Genomic DNA, 12,912 nt, shown 5'->3' with positions numbered 1-12,912 from the left:
TGTATGGAGCATCTGCTGAGTGCCGGGTTCTGTGCTCGGCACAGGGGAAGGAGCCATGAATCAGACGTAGTTCCCATCCCGAGGGAGCCAAGAGCGTGGCCAAGGGACCCCTTGATGAATAATTGTGGCAGGGGAGTAAAGCTTTCTGAACTCGAGTACTGTAAGCACCAGGGGCGGGGGGGTGGGGGCCTCTGAGGCTGGAGCTCATTGAGGGGTTGAGGGGAGGGCAGTTTGCTAAGTATTTGAACACGGAGGATAAGCTGGAAGGCTGGGGCTGGAAAAATGATTTAGGGAAATGGATGTTAGCCATTTGCACGCGAGGAGATGGACGCTCCGAGGGGTGGAGTGGCCTGCCAGAGGTGACAGAGCGCACAGGCCTGGAATGTGATCCGGGTGAACCCCCCTGGCTGTACATGGTTTAGCCGCCTTTCACCCCAACGAGGAACTTGCCCATTGCAAAGCTCTTCCCTGTCCACCTTCTCACTTACCCCTTACGTGATCTCCCCTCCACAGGCTCCACAGCAGAGCTGGGATGATGAACCCCAGTAAGCAGCAGAAGAAACTGAGGCCAGGAAAAGGGCAGGGCCTGGACCCCAGGCTTCCTGATGCCCAGCCCAGGGCTAGGGTAGGGTGGATTTGCACACAGGTCCACACAGGAGTGGTCCTTGCTTGTAGAACCTAAGCCCTGAGCTGCAGGGCCTGAACCCACATTCTGAGCATCCTCCCAGAGCAGGGAAGAAGGCCGAAGCCCCTGGAAGGTCCCAGATTGCTGAATGCCCATCAAGTGCAAACACTTCCCTCCTCAGGCTGTCCCTGGTACTGCAGGCTCCCTTTGGTGAAATACATTGATCCAGCACCTACTGTAATAACAGCTACTATTCGTTGGGCACCTCTACTGTGCAAGGCCTCCTGCCATGTGCCTTACACACTGGACCAAATTCCCCCAGTGGCCTTCAGAAATGGGTCTTAGGATCATAATTTTACAAATAAGGAAACTGAGTCTCGGCCTGGTTAAGCCGCTTGTCTACGGCCCCACGGCTAGCACAGGCCAAACTGGGACTCAAACCCAGGTCTGTCTACTTCCAAAGACCGTGTTCTTTTCTGCTCTATAACATCGCATTTCTGTGTGGCCTGCACTGTGCTAGGAATTCTCTGCTGTAACGTAATCATCATGATACTCTGGAAGCCAGGAATCTAGTTACAAGAATCAGGGCTCAGCCAGCCATCAGTGAGCAAGACTGGACCCTGGCTCCTGCCCCAGACCTCTTCAGAGTCTTCAGAGTAAGTCAGGATTGACCCTAGAAGCGGTGCCACAGCCAACCTGGAAAAGGTGAAGAGGGATTGCTAGGGATCCCGCTGAACCCATAGACAGCTTCAGAGACAAGAAACCAGGTAGCCTAGAACCTTCTGGGCACAGATAGGACTGCCCTGTTGGAGCCTGGAGACCCCCAAGAGCCTTAGGAGACGGGGTTTCCCAACAGTTGCACTTCATGGCCCCTCCAAGAGACTACAGGGTCTCCCCATGCCTTGTGGCCCCTGAGTCCTCATCTGGTTTCCCCAGCGACTCTCCTTGTCTTCTCTCCCAGGTTGCCCATCTGGAACCTTCAAGGCCAACCAAGGGGACGAGGCCTGCACGCACTGTCCCATCAACAGCCGGACCACCTCAGAAGGGGCGACCAACTGTGTTTGCCGCAATGGTTACTACAGAGCAGACCTGGACCCCCTCGACATGCCCTGCACAAGTACGCTCGGGGCCCCTGGAGGGCGATGCCCCACTGCGTCCTGAGTCCCCTTGCAGAAAGCTCGGAGCAAGGGGTGGGCGGCTGCCTGGCTCCAGCCAGCCTTTCTTGAGCGGGGAGTGGCCCATCACCTGGTGGGAGGGGAAATGAAAAAGTGGTTGGAAAAGGACCATCCTGGGGTCTCTGCCCTGCCAATGCGCAGCAACCGTGGAGCTGACATCTGGCTCCGTACCTCCTCCTGCCAGTCACATGGAGGATAAAGTCAAGGTCTCGATTCACAAAGGGACGGTGAATGGGAGGCTTGGCAGAAGGAGAACCAACGCAGGTGGTATGTGTGACAGAAAAGCCTGCCCAGTGTTCTAACCTGGCAGCAGCCGCCTGAATCTCAGGCCAAGGTTCTCTAAGAAAGGAGTGACTAGGAGGGCAATCTTACCATCTCCTGTATAGACAGGAATGGAATTCAGCTGCAAGCAACAGAGAGCTGACCCCAGTGGCTTAAACCATAGGACTCTATTCTCTCACATAGCAGAACGCTGAAGATAGGCAGTCCTGGGATATTACGACAAATCCATGGAGTTCTCTGGGACCTGGCTCACTCTTTCTGGGCTGCCATCCTCAGTGTGTGGTTTCTATCCTTTGGGTCACTTCATAGTCCATAGTCCAGCATTGCTGCTGAAGCTCCAGCCATCACACACATTCTAGGCAGAGGAAGAAGGAAAGGGACAAAGGGACATTTTACAGTGGTCTCCTTTTAAGAAAAAGTCCTGACCAACAACTTCTGCAGTATATCAATGGCCAGCTCTTCATCACAAGAGGCTAGGAAATTAGTCTCCTAGCTGGACATCTTACCACCCTGAATAAAATTGGGTTCTGTTAGAAGGAAGAAGGGGAAAGAGATCCCGGGTGGGTATGATCCCCAACACACAAAGACCGGCCCTAGTAACAAACACCGAGGAGGTTGGAGTCCAAGGGGAAAGCGTTAAGCAGATGTGCAGCAAAACGAGTTATATTCTAGAAGCATCTCTCAGGGGGATGGAGGGGAGAAGGGATTTGAAGGAAGCCTTTGGGGGCCTGGGCTGGAGCCAGGGCAGCGGGCAGAGAGCCGTCTCTTAGGAATGTACCTCCGCAGCCCCCACTGACCGACACCTCTCCCCACCCTCAGCCATCCCCTCGGCGCCCCAGGCGGTGATCTCCAGCGTCAACGAGACCTCGCTCATGCTGGAGTGGACCCCGCCCCGCGATTCAGGGGGCCGCGAGGACCTGGTCTACAACATCATCTGCAAGAGCTGTGGCTCGGGCCGGGGCGCCTGCACCCGCTGCGGGGACAACGTGCAGTACGCGCCCCGACAGCTGGGCCTGACCGAGCCGCGCATTTACGTCAGCGACCTGCTGGCCCACACGCAGTACACCTTCGAGATCCAGGCGGTGAACGGCGTCACCGACCAGAGCCCCTTCTCCCCTCAGTTCGCCTCCGTGAACATCACCACCAACCAGGCGGGTAAGCACTTGAGATGCCCGCTCCGGGGGAGCAGGGCCGTGAACCCGAACGGGAACCCTGCAGGCCCCGCTCCGAGCTCCCTCCCCGCTGTGGAGTGGCTTCCACTTCTCCAAGGCCGTCCTCCCCTGGGAGCGTACGCGTCACCTCTCCGTTGCCGTGGTGTTTATGATAATTGCTGTCGTTTGGTGAGCGTGTGCTGTTGAAGGTAAGCGTGCAGCTCCCCTAACAAAAAGGCCCGGTGTTCGGTGGCCTCTGTCATGGAAGAGCCCGGGGGTGAGCAGTCCAGGCTCATGGGTAGGTCGGATCCACTCGGATATTCAGGGACCCGGGTTCTTCCATTGGCGTTAGCAAGCCCCACGCTCCCCGCCTGTGTGCATGGTGGAAACTGAGGCACAGGTGTGTCTGTCTGCAGGAAGGCTGGGAGAGAGAGGACCCAGGGAAGCAGGAGTGGAACCCATCCCTTCTGGGCACGGGCCCCTGGAAAGAACCTGGTCACGTGGCCTCACCAAGCCACAAAGGAGGCTGGGCGATGTGATCCTTTCCCAGTGGGGGGTGGGGAGACCGCCAGTAGATATCTAGCAGTTTCCACAGGCGCCTTCTAGGAGCCTTCAGCCCACCCCAGTCCAGCTCCAGCAAGCTTTTCTCCCTCAGTTCATCTTGCATAATCCTTTCTGGGACCCTCCGTCGCCCTCCATCTTCTGCCCTGCTTCCTTCGTGGCAAAAAAGTTGCCAAACGTTGCAGTCTCACTACTATTGCCATTCCCTCTTCAGTCCACTCCTCTTAGGCTTCCGGCCCCTTCTCTCCACCGAGCCCACTGTCCCCTGGGTCACCTGTGACGCTTCCCAGCCTCATCCCCCAACCAAGGACCACATGAGATTTTCAAGGACCTCATGGTACCTGTGGATTGAAAACTGTGTGTTTGGCCCTCAGTTATTCACTCAACAACCCTTGCCAAGCCCTTATTGAGAGCATGGTCTGGGCCCTGTCCAAGGAAGAGCCAAGGGAGGCTAGGCTCTGGGAGAGAAAGTGAGTGGGCTACCCACCTTATCTTTCGAATGTCAAGTGGGGCCCACACAGTAAGTGCTCAGGGGATCCAGAGATGGAGGTCTAGGAAGGCTTCCTGGAGGAGGCAGGATTTGGCCTGCAGTTTAAAGGACTAATAAAATGTTTAAGGGAGTGATAGAAATGTCTTTTGAGATTGAGGAAGGGCATGAACAAGAACATGGAAAGAGAGGGGCCAACCAGCTCCAGGTTGAGGGGTACTGTCTATACATGACCTCACTGCATACCCCTGGCCTCCTTGAATAGGAGGCATCCATGTCCCCATTTTACAGATGATGCTCAGAGAAGTTGAGTCACAAAGCAGGAAGGGTAAGGGACAGGAATTAACTAAGTCTACCAGATTCCAGTGCTTGGGCACAATCCAGGGTATGTCCAAGGAACCTTGAGTGTGACTATGGGTCTGATGGTGCATGTGAGGGAGTGTATTTGTAAGAATGTGTGGGTGTGTCACTGTATGTGTTTGGGTGACCATGTGTTTATGATTGGGATCCCATGTTCTGCGGCCATGTGGCTTCTTATTTATACATGCATTCCTGAGCATGGGTGTGTCTGAATCCGAGGGGTTTGGAACGGGGTGTGTTTGAGCATGAATTTGTATGTCTGAATATGGTCCTGTCTGTCCATGTGTTTTTGTACGAGGAGTGTGGTTTTGTTCGTGAGTGTTTGTGGTATTGCTGTAGGCGAGAGGACATAGTTGTGAGCATGAGCCTGCTGTTCTTGCAGGGTCATAGGTGCATTTACGCCCTACTCAGGGTGGGGTCCAGAGGGAGTAGACTCAAGGCAGGCAATCCAAGAGAACCCCCAAAAGCCAACAGGTGTTGGCAAAGACACCTAACAGATTATAAAGCCTCAGCTGTGAGGCCCTGAGTTAGGGAAGCCCAGGCTCCCTACTCCCCCCACAGGCTCCAGGGGGTAGAGGGGTGGGGGTTCTTTCCCTGGCTCTAGGGACCTCCTCTACACCCATACAGGAGCCCTGAGGGTGGAACTATCTACTCAAGAAGGCTCAGCTTATTAGTAGCAAAGAGTAGAGTCTGGGCTGCTTGAAGTGGACCCTTCCTTTCTGGAGCTGGAAGTTCCCAGAGAACAAAGGTGGGATGGAGTGGAAGTGAGGGGCTTCCAGAAAGGAAGGTGTGGGGGTGGGGGGAAAAGGGGAGGCCCTCAGAATTGAAAGACAGAAGCAGTGAGAAACAAGCACTGGATTCAGACCCAAGTTTGAATCCCAGCTTTGCCATTCATTTGCTGTGTGACCTCAGTGTATCAGTCAGCTATTGCTACAATAATGCTGCATAACAAAACCACCCAAACCTTAGTAGTTTACAACAATAAATATTTATTTTCTCACTCGCTCATCTGGGGGGCAGCTAGGGTTTAGCTAATCTGCAGCAGGGCTCTCTGGGCTGGGCAGGACTCCAGAATGTGGGTTGGATTCAGCCTGTTCCATATGTCTCCCATTCCCCTTGGACCAGCCGCCACCCAGGCTTGTTTTCTGTCATGGTGGATGCTGGGAGTGCAAGCATCCACACCAAGCCATGGCACACAGATGCATGCCTCTCCTCCGCCTGTGGCACAGTCACCCACAGCAAATGAACCCTGCAGAGTGGCTTGGCAAGGGGTGTGGGTACATAATCCTATTCCAAGAGGTGAAACTGAGAAAACTGATCCAACCCATCACACACATGGAAATCACTGCTTCCCTCATGGCCTCAATTTTTCCACCACATTGTGCATCAGAACAATACGAGAGCTTTTCCAGAACATAGGTTCCTGGACCCCACCCCAGACCTGTGGAATCAGAATTCCAGAAGTGGGTCCTGGGACTCTGCATGTTTAACAAGTGGCTCAAGAGTTTCTTACCATCTGGCAGATTTGGGAAACTCAGGTCTAAGCCCCTGTATGACCTCAAAGCCCTGAGGCTTTCTGGATCATAAATACCTTTCTCCTTCCTCTTTGTTTCAAGCCCCTTGACAAGCCGACTCTTTCTCAGATGGTCAGAGCCCAGCTGGGGACCATGCAGCCACACCACGCCCTCACCACCTTATCCCCTTTTGCCAGATGAGGAAACAGAGATCCAGAGAGGTGGAGCCACGACTAAGGCCTCTCTTGAGGCCAACTAGGATTTAAACCCAGAGCTATGGGACTGCAAGTCTACACTGCAGAAGACACAGTTCCTGCCCTTGATGATCTATGCCCTGGTTGGGAAGATGAGACATGGACACAGCATCTACATAAAAGATGGCATGAAAGAGGGCCCAAGGAGGTATCAGGGAGGGGAGAGAGATCACAAGCAGGAGAGAGCATAGCCTCCTAGGGAATGGGAAAAGGGCAAATCATGGAAGGCTTCCTGGAAGAAGAGGCATTTGAGCTTGGCTTTGCAGAATGGAGATGCTTAGAAGAAGCAGAGATGGAATCATGCAGGGAGAAGGTGTCCCAGGAGAGGGAAGTGCAGGAGGCAGGCTAGAGGGAGAGTTCTTTCTGTTCCTCCTGAGCACGAGGTGCCTCCACACATGGTCCCTCTGCCTGGATTGCTTTTCTCTTCACCCTTCCTTCAGACCTTAGCTCATTTTTATTGACCTTCCTCACTTGATCACACAGCCCCAGCACCGTGGCCCTCAAGCCTCCCTGGTTGAGATTTTAGCCTTAAGTCTTTGATCATGTCATTCCTGTCTGTCTCCCCCGCCATCAGCGTGTGGTGGTACATAATGGGTCTGCTTTTCCTTACTTACCACGGTTTTCCCGGCACCTGGCCAGGGGCGCACCACAGTGAATGCTCAGTGAACATTTGCAGAAGGGCTCAGAGAAGCGTGGAGTGAGGTGGGGCGTAGAGAAGTACGACAGGCTGGAAAGCAAGGCTGGGGACTTGATTTCCAGACAAATGCATTCAGTGGTCGGTTTTAATCAGACCCTAAAATTCAATATATAAATATCTAGCTCATTGCCTTAAAAGGAAAAAGTATTCCTTTTGGGCAAGTGGCTGGGCCTTGCTCACACTTCCTTGGCACTCACCAGGGCCAGAGCTGTCTTCTGACTTCATAAAGCCATCATGCCACCTCTGAACCACACTCCACTATTCCAGAACGCTATTCCAATATTTCTGCCCCATATTCATGTGTCCTCTCGGGGGCCCCTGGAGAGAGGAGGCCAGGCTGGGCCATACATCCCCACTTGACAGAAGAGGAAACCGATGTGGGGAGAGGTCAAGCACACACCCAGTGTCACTCAGCTGGGAAGGGGCAGCCCCGGGATTCAGGCTGCTGTCCAGAGTCTCTAGTCCTTGACACAAACAAACCAGACAACCTAGGGGATGGGAGGGAGGAGGGCGACCCTCAGGGTGGGCATCAGAAGAGAGCCTCTCTGAGGAGGTGGCATTTAAGCCGAGATCGAAATCACAAGACAGAGACAGCCGTGCAGACCAGGGGGCGCGTGCGGCATTTCAGTAACGTGGGGCTTGTCCTCAGGGCGCGTCCAGTCCTCTTGGCCGCCCTCCAGGGCTGCGCCGGACATGGTCTCACCCGGAGCAAGCTCCGTGCAGCCGCACCTCTGCCCAGTTCCAGCAGGGGTGGGGAGGGTCTGGGTTTGGGAATCTGGCAAACAAACCTGGCTTTGAATCAAGCCTGGCTGCTCACTGGCACACAGCCTTAGACAAGTCACTTAGACCACGTCTGAATGCATCTCCTCGTGAGCATCACCACCCCTCCTCACAGGACTGCTGGGAGGCTTTGAGCTCATGTCTCAAGGTGCCTCCCAGGCTGCCTGGTACATGCAGGCAGTCAGAAAGCGGAGATCGTTCTGTGACCCCCCTAATCATAATAATGGCTCCCATGGTTCGTTTACTCTGTGCCAGACCCTATCCCGAGTCCTTGATGATACATCTTCACGACAACCCTAGGAGGTGGGTCCTATCATTATCCTGTCTCACGGGTAAGGAAATTACGGCATCGAGGGGGAGGCGACTTGTCCCTAGTCACCAGGCCGGCGGTGGCAGACTGGGGCCCAGTGCTGGCGGGACTCAGGCCTTCTGCAGAGGCCGGGCAGGATGTGAGCAGGGGCCGGTGCACACCACAGCCCGGGCGGCAAAGGCGGTGTTTGGCATCACCAGAACTGAACAGGAGATTGACTAGTTAGGAAGTTCCCCTGTTGTCCCGTCCTAGTGGGTCGTGTGGGCAAAAAGTCGTCATCAGTGCTGGGCTCAGCCCTCATCCAGCACGGCCCTGTCTTCACTGTGTGACCAGGCTGCATGGGAGGCTTCGCTTCCCCCAGCCTCAGGGTCCGCGCCTGCAGAATGGGCATCGATCTATATCATTCCCGCTTTGCTGGATGGTGGCCAGATCAGCAATAATGTAGACAGAGCACCCAGCACAGAGTCCGTGGATGAGACATGGCAGCTAGGCTTCAAATGAATCCAGAAGGTGTCTTCGTTTCCTCTTGCTGCTGTAACAAAATGCCACTAACTTAGCAACTTAGAATGAGCCGCAGTTCCCGCCTCCCGGCTCTGTAGGGCAGAAGACTAGTCTGGATCTCACGGGCCCAAATCAAGCTGTTGGCAGGGCGGCGTTCCTCTCTGACGACTCTAAGGGAGGATCCGTTTCCTTGTTCATTCAGGTGTTGGCAGAACTCAGTGCCATGGGATGGTAGGAGTGAGGTGTCCCTGTCCTTGCCGACTGGCCGCTGCCCTTCACCTGAGGGGCCCTCTTTCCAGTCCTTGCACGTGGCTCCTGCATCTCAGAAGCTACAACGGGGTCCAAGCCCTCTTCATGCTCCGGCCCTCTGGTTCTCTGACTCTCGGCTGCGAAAGCTTCTCCTCCTTTAAGGACTCAATAGATTACACTGGGTCTACCTGGATAATCCAGGGTAATTTCCCCATCTCGAGGACCATGACCTTAATCACATCTGCAAAACCCTTTTGCTGTGTAAGGTACCATATTCACAGATTCTGGGATCAGGATGTGGACATCTTTGGGGGTCATCATTCTGCCTATTGCAGAAGGTAACATAAGCCAAATTAAAGCACATCAGCATTGTCAGGGGCCCTGGAGTGCACACCTCGTTTTTTATAGAAAGGAAAACTGAGGCCCAGAGAGGTCCTTAAGTGGCTGTCCGAGATGACCCAGCAGATGGTGGTAGAGCCAGTCTCCAGCACCCCAGCCAAGCGTCACGGCCCCCATCCAGGACTCCACTCCGCATGGCTTTCTCATGGAAGGACTTTCAACTTTCCAAAGCCCCTTCTGCCAGTGTGTTCTCCTCTGATCCTCCTGCCCTCCTGGGGGGCAAGCATACAGTGGCTCAGTCTCTAGGACTCGCATGAGCATGTACTCACCTACTTTTCTCCCTGGGGGCCAAGAGGATCAGAGGAAGATGGGCCGAGAGAGCCCCCGGTGAGACGCAGGCCTGGAGAAATGAAGGGAGAGGGAGAGGGCACTTTCCTCCCCAGGCTAAGCCCTCTGCACACATCGGCCTCTTTGATCCCCCCAAGCTTTCTGCAGGGAAGGCACTGCCAGCCTAGAGTATCAGTTAAGATTGAGTTTCGCTGCACAAAACAGGAAAAAAAAATAACAGATAGCTGCTGCCACGGTAATGCTGTTGGACAATCAACCACAACACCAACAGCATAAAAGCAAGAAGCATTTTTCTAGCACAAGGGGCTCCGGATCGGCCGGGCGGGTCCTGGTGGGGGTGCATTCATGGGTTTGCACTCTGGGTCACTCGGCAGATCTTTGGATATTTTCAGGGCTTTATTACACATTTGGGGTTGGCTGCTGTCAGATGGTCAGGATGGTCCTGGCTGGGACCCCTAGGGCAACAACTCTGTTCTGCGTATCTCTTCTTCAGCAGGTCAGCCTGGGCGTGTTCTTGTGGCAATCACAGGGAACCAAGATAGCCAGCAGATATATGCAAGGGCTTGTCAAGCCTCTGCTTAGATCGTGTTTGCTAATATCCCATTGGCCAAAGCAAGTCGCATGGCTCAGCCCAAAGTTGGGGGACAGTTTGACACAAGTTATAGGGCAAAGAGTGAAGATATAAGGACGTGATTAATAACACAACCAGGGGCGCCTGGGTGGCTCAGTCGTTAAGCATCTGCCTTCGGCTCAGGTCATGATCCCAGGGTCCTGGGATTGAGCCCCACATCGGGCTCCCTGCTCAGCGGGAAGCGTGCTTCTCCCTCTCCCTCTGCCCCTGCTTGTGTTCCCACTCTTGCTGTCTCTCTCTCTCTCTCTCTTTCTGTCAAATAAATAAATAAAATCTTAAAAAAATAATAATAATACAACCAGTCTACCATAGTGGCTTAGACAAAATGGAAGTTTATTTTTCTTATATGTAAAGGATGTCAGAAGTTGCAACTCCGTGGAATCATCAGGGATCCAAGCTTCCCGGCACACAGCTTCTTGTTCTTATGGGCCAGAATGGCTACGAGAGCTCCAGTTATCACAGCCATGTCCCAGGCAGCAGGATGAAAGAAGGAGAATGAGAAGGCCCTTCCCTTTAAGAGAGACTTCCTGGAAGTCCCACATATTACATTAGCTTTATATCTCATTGGCAATCCTATTGTCACATGGCCACTTGTAGCTACCAGAGAGTTTGGGGAAAATATAGTCTTGTTTGGGGCATAATGTGCCTAGCTAAGAACCAAGATTTTGTTAATTTGAAAAAGAAAGAATGGATATTTGGGCAGGCAGTAAGTCATGTCTGCCACATCCTATTTTGCAGGTGAGAAAACTGGGCTCAGAGAGGAAAGTAACTTGCCTGAGGTCACACAGTCTCCGGGGCATAAGAGAGCTGGGATCTGAACCCTGAATGAATGCTGCATCTCCTCCCTTCCACCACCACCATTACCACCACTCAGCTACTCACAGTGCTGCTTACGGGTCTGAGCAGCCCAGGGGCACCCGGCTGGCTCAGTCAGAGAGCGTGCAACTCTTGATCGCGGGGTCATGAGTTCGAGCCCCACATTGGATGTAGAGATTACCTAAGATAAATAAGTAAAATTTTAAAAAAATAAAAAGATTCAGAAGATTCTGAGCGGCCCAGACAGCTCCATATGACAGACGTCCCCTGGCCCCTGACTCTGGACCTAAGCCTGTGCTAAGCAAGTGACATGCAGGTTTTCATTTAACCTCCCAACATCCATGCCCTGTCCCCATTCTGTAGAGGAGAACCGGAGGCACCAAAGGGCGAGATATGCTGCCTGGGCTACCTGATTTGAAGCTCAGGCTCTTACCACCTTGCTAGTCCAGGTGCTGGGGTAGGACTGGGTCCCATCCAGCAGCCACAGGTAAGATCAAGGCTGTCCAGCATCCCATGGGCAGGTGGGCCATTGGAGGTATCCATGGTACCAAGCCCAGGGCCTGGCCTTAGCCTGCTCTGATCATGTGCATGGCTCAGGCCAAGAAATCAGGGAGAACAAACCAACCCAGGCTGTAGAGTCAGGCAGGTCTGGGTCTCGATCCCACCTGTGAGCTGAGGTACCTTAGGCAGGAGACTTGACCTGACTCTCGTTTTCCTCATCTGTGAAGCAGACATGATTAACCTCACTGCATCTGATCGTGTAGCACCCAGAAGGTGCTGTTAAATCTAAGCTGAATCAAGGGAAGAATGAATGAACAGATGAACAGCCACCGCAGACAGGAGCTTTTCTTGGGTTCAAGGGAAAAGACAGTATCTCCTAGACCCAATTTTTGTTGTTTTGGGGTTTTTCCCAAAAAAAAATATGTTCCACAAATTGCTACTTCCAAAAGACATTAATAACTATTACATGAAAAAGGGGTTCTGAAGCCAAAGGAAACCTCGACTGCCAGGTTAACTGGGTCTCTCCCCTGCAGGACTTCTCAGAGCCTTGAACAAAGGCATATACAATGTGGGTCTCATAAGCAGGGGTCTAGAACTCTGTGTTTCTGTACCTTTCTTGGCCACAGAACTCCTTTTTTTCATAGCAAAGTACCACCTTGACACCAGTTCTCAGCTTTTCCTTTTTCTACCCACAGCGCAAATGTTTGGTCCAATCAGAAAGAAATGAGGCCCATTTTCTGGAAGCGTTTTATTTGTGGAAATTCCGTTGTGACAGTTATGATCAGGTCACCCAGAATTGCAGCTGGATCATCAGGAGTTTAATGTATTGCCACAGTTAAAAGAGCGACCCCGCTATCAACCGGAAACTCCAAGAGTCCCGGAGAATGTAAGCGCAGTTGCGATGCCCTGTTGTGGTATTTTAAGCCGGCTGGTCGGCTAGAGGCTCCAGGCCACCGCAGCAGGTCACATCACAAGTGGGCTCGGGGTCTGAGGCAGAGCAAATGGTTGGTGCCCATCATGGAAGCTGCATTGCCTTCCCCTGGCTCCCAGCCCCCAAGGTCAGTGACTCAGCCAGGTTCCTGAAGGTGCTAAAAAAGGGGAGAGCCTTACCCTTCCTTCTCTCCTTCCTTCCTCCAATAATATGGATAAGTGCTTACTCTGAGCCACACACTGTCATACCGTCCCAGGCACTAGGGATAAGGGATTGAACAAGAGAGACAAGGTCCCTGTTAACACTGCAAAGCAAAGAAAGCCGCTGTGGGGTGGCAGGGGACGGGAGCGGGTGGATGGTCAGGGAGGGCTTCCTGAGGGGCCATGGAGATCCGGGGCAA

General features: G+C 53.3%; 1 protein-coding gene across 2 annotated transcripts in view; it reads left to right on the top strand.

Annotated features, from left to right (window-relative positions):
- EPHB2 (EPH receptor B2) overlaps positions 1 to 12,912 on the top strand; it is a 184,806-nt gene that overhangs the window by 139,563 nt on the left and 32,331 nt on the right. For both annotated transcript variants that reach the window (XM_045898483.3, XM_045898482.3), the window contains exons 4-5: positions 1,587 to 1,742; positions 2,902 to 3,237. In XM_045898483.3, coding sequence (XP_045754439.2) covers positions 1,587 to 1,742; positions 2,902 to 3,237 — 492 coding nt within the window. The remainder of the gene's footprint in view (positions 1 to 1,586; positions 1,743 to 2,901; positions 3,238 to 12,912) is intronic.

Source organism: Mirounga angustirostris, unplaced genomic scaffold (assembly GCF_029215605.1).
Source record: "Mirounga angustirostris isolate CCGP_5_RB_7025 unplaced genomic scaffold, mMirAng1.0.hap1 SCAF_4, whole genome shotgun sequence".
NCBI classification, from domain to species: Eukaryota; Metazoa; Chordata; class Mammalia; order Carnivora; family Phocidae; genus Mirounga; species Mirounga angustirostris.
This window is presented reverse-complemented; position numbering and strand designations above follow the sequence as displayed.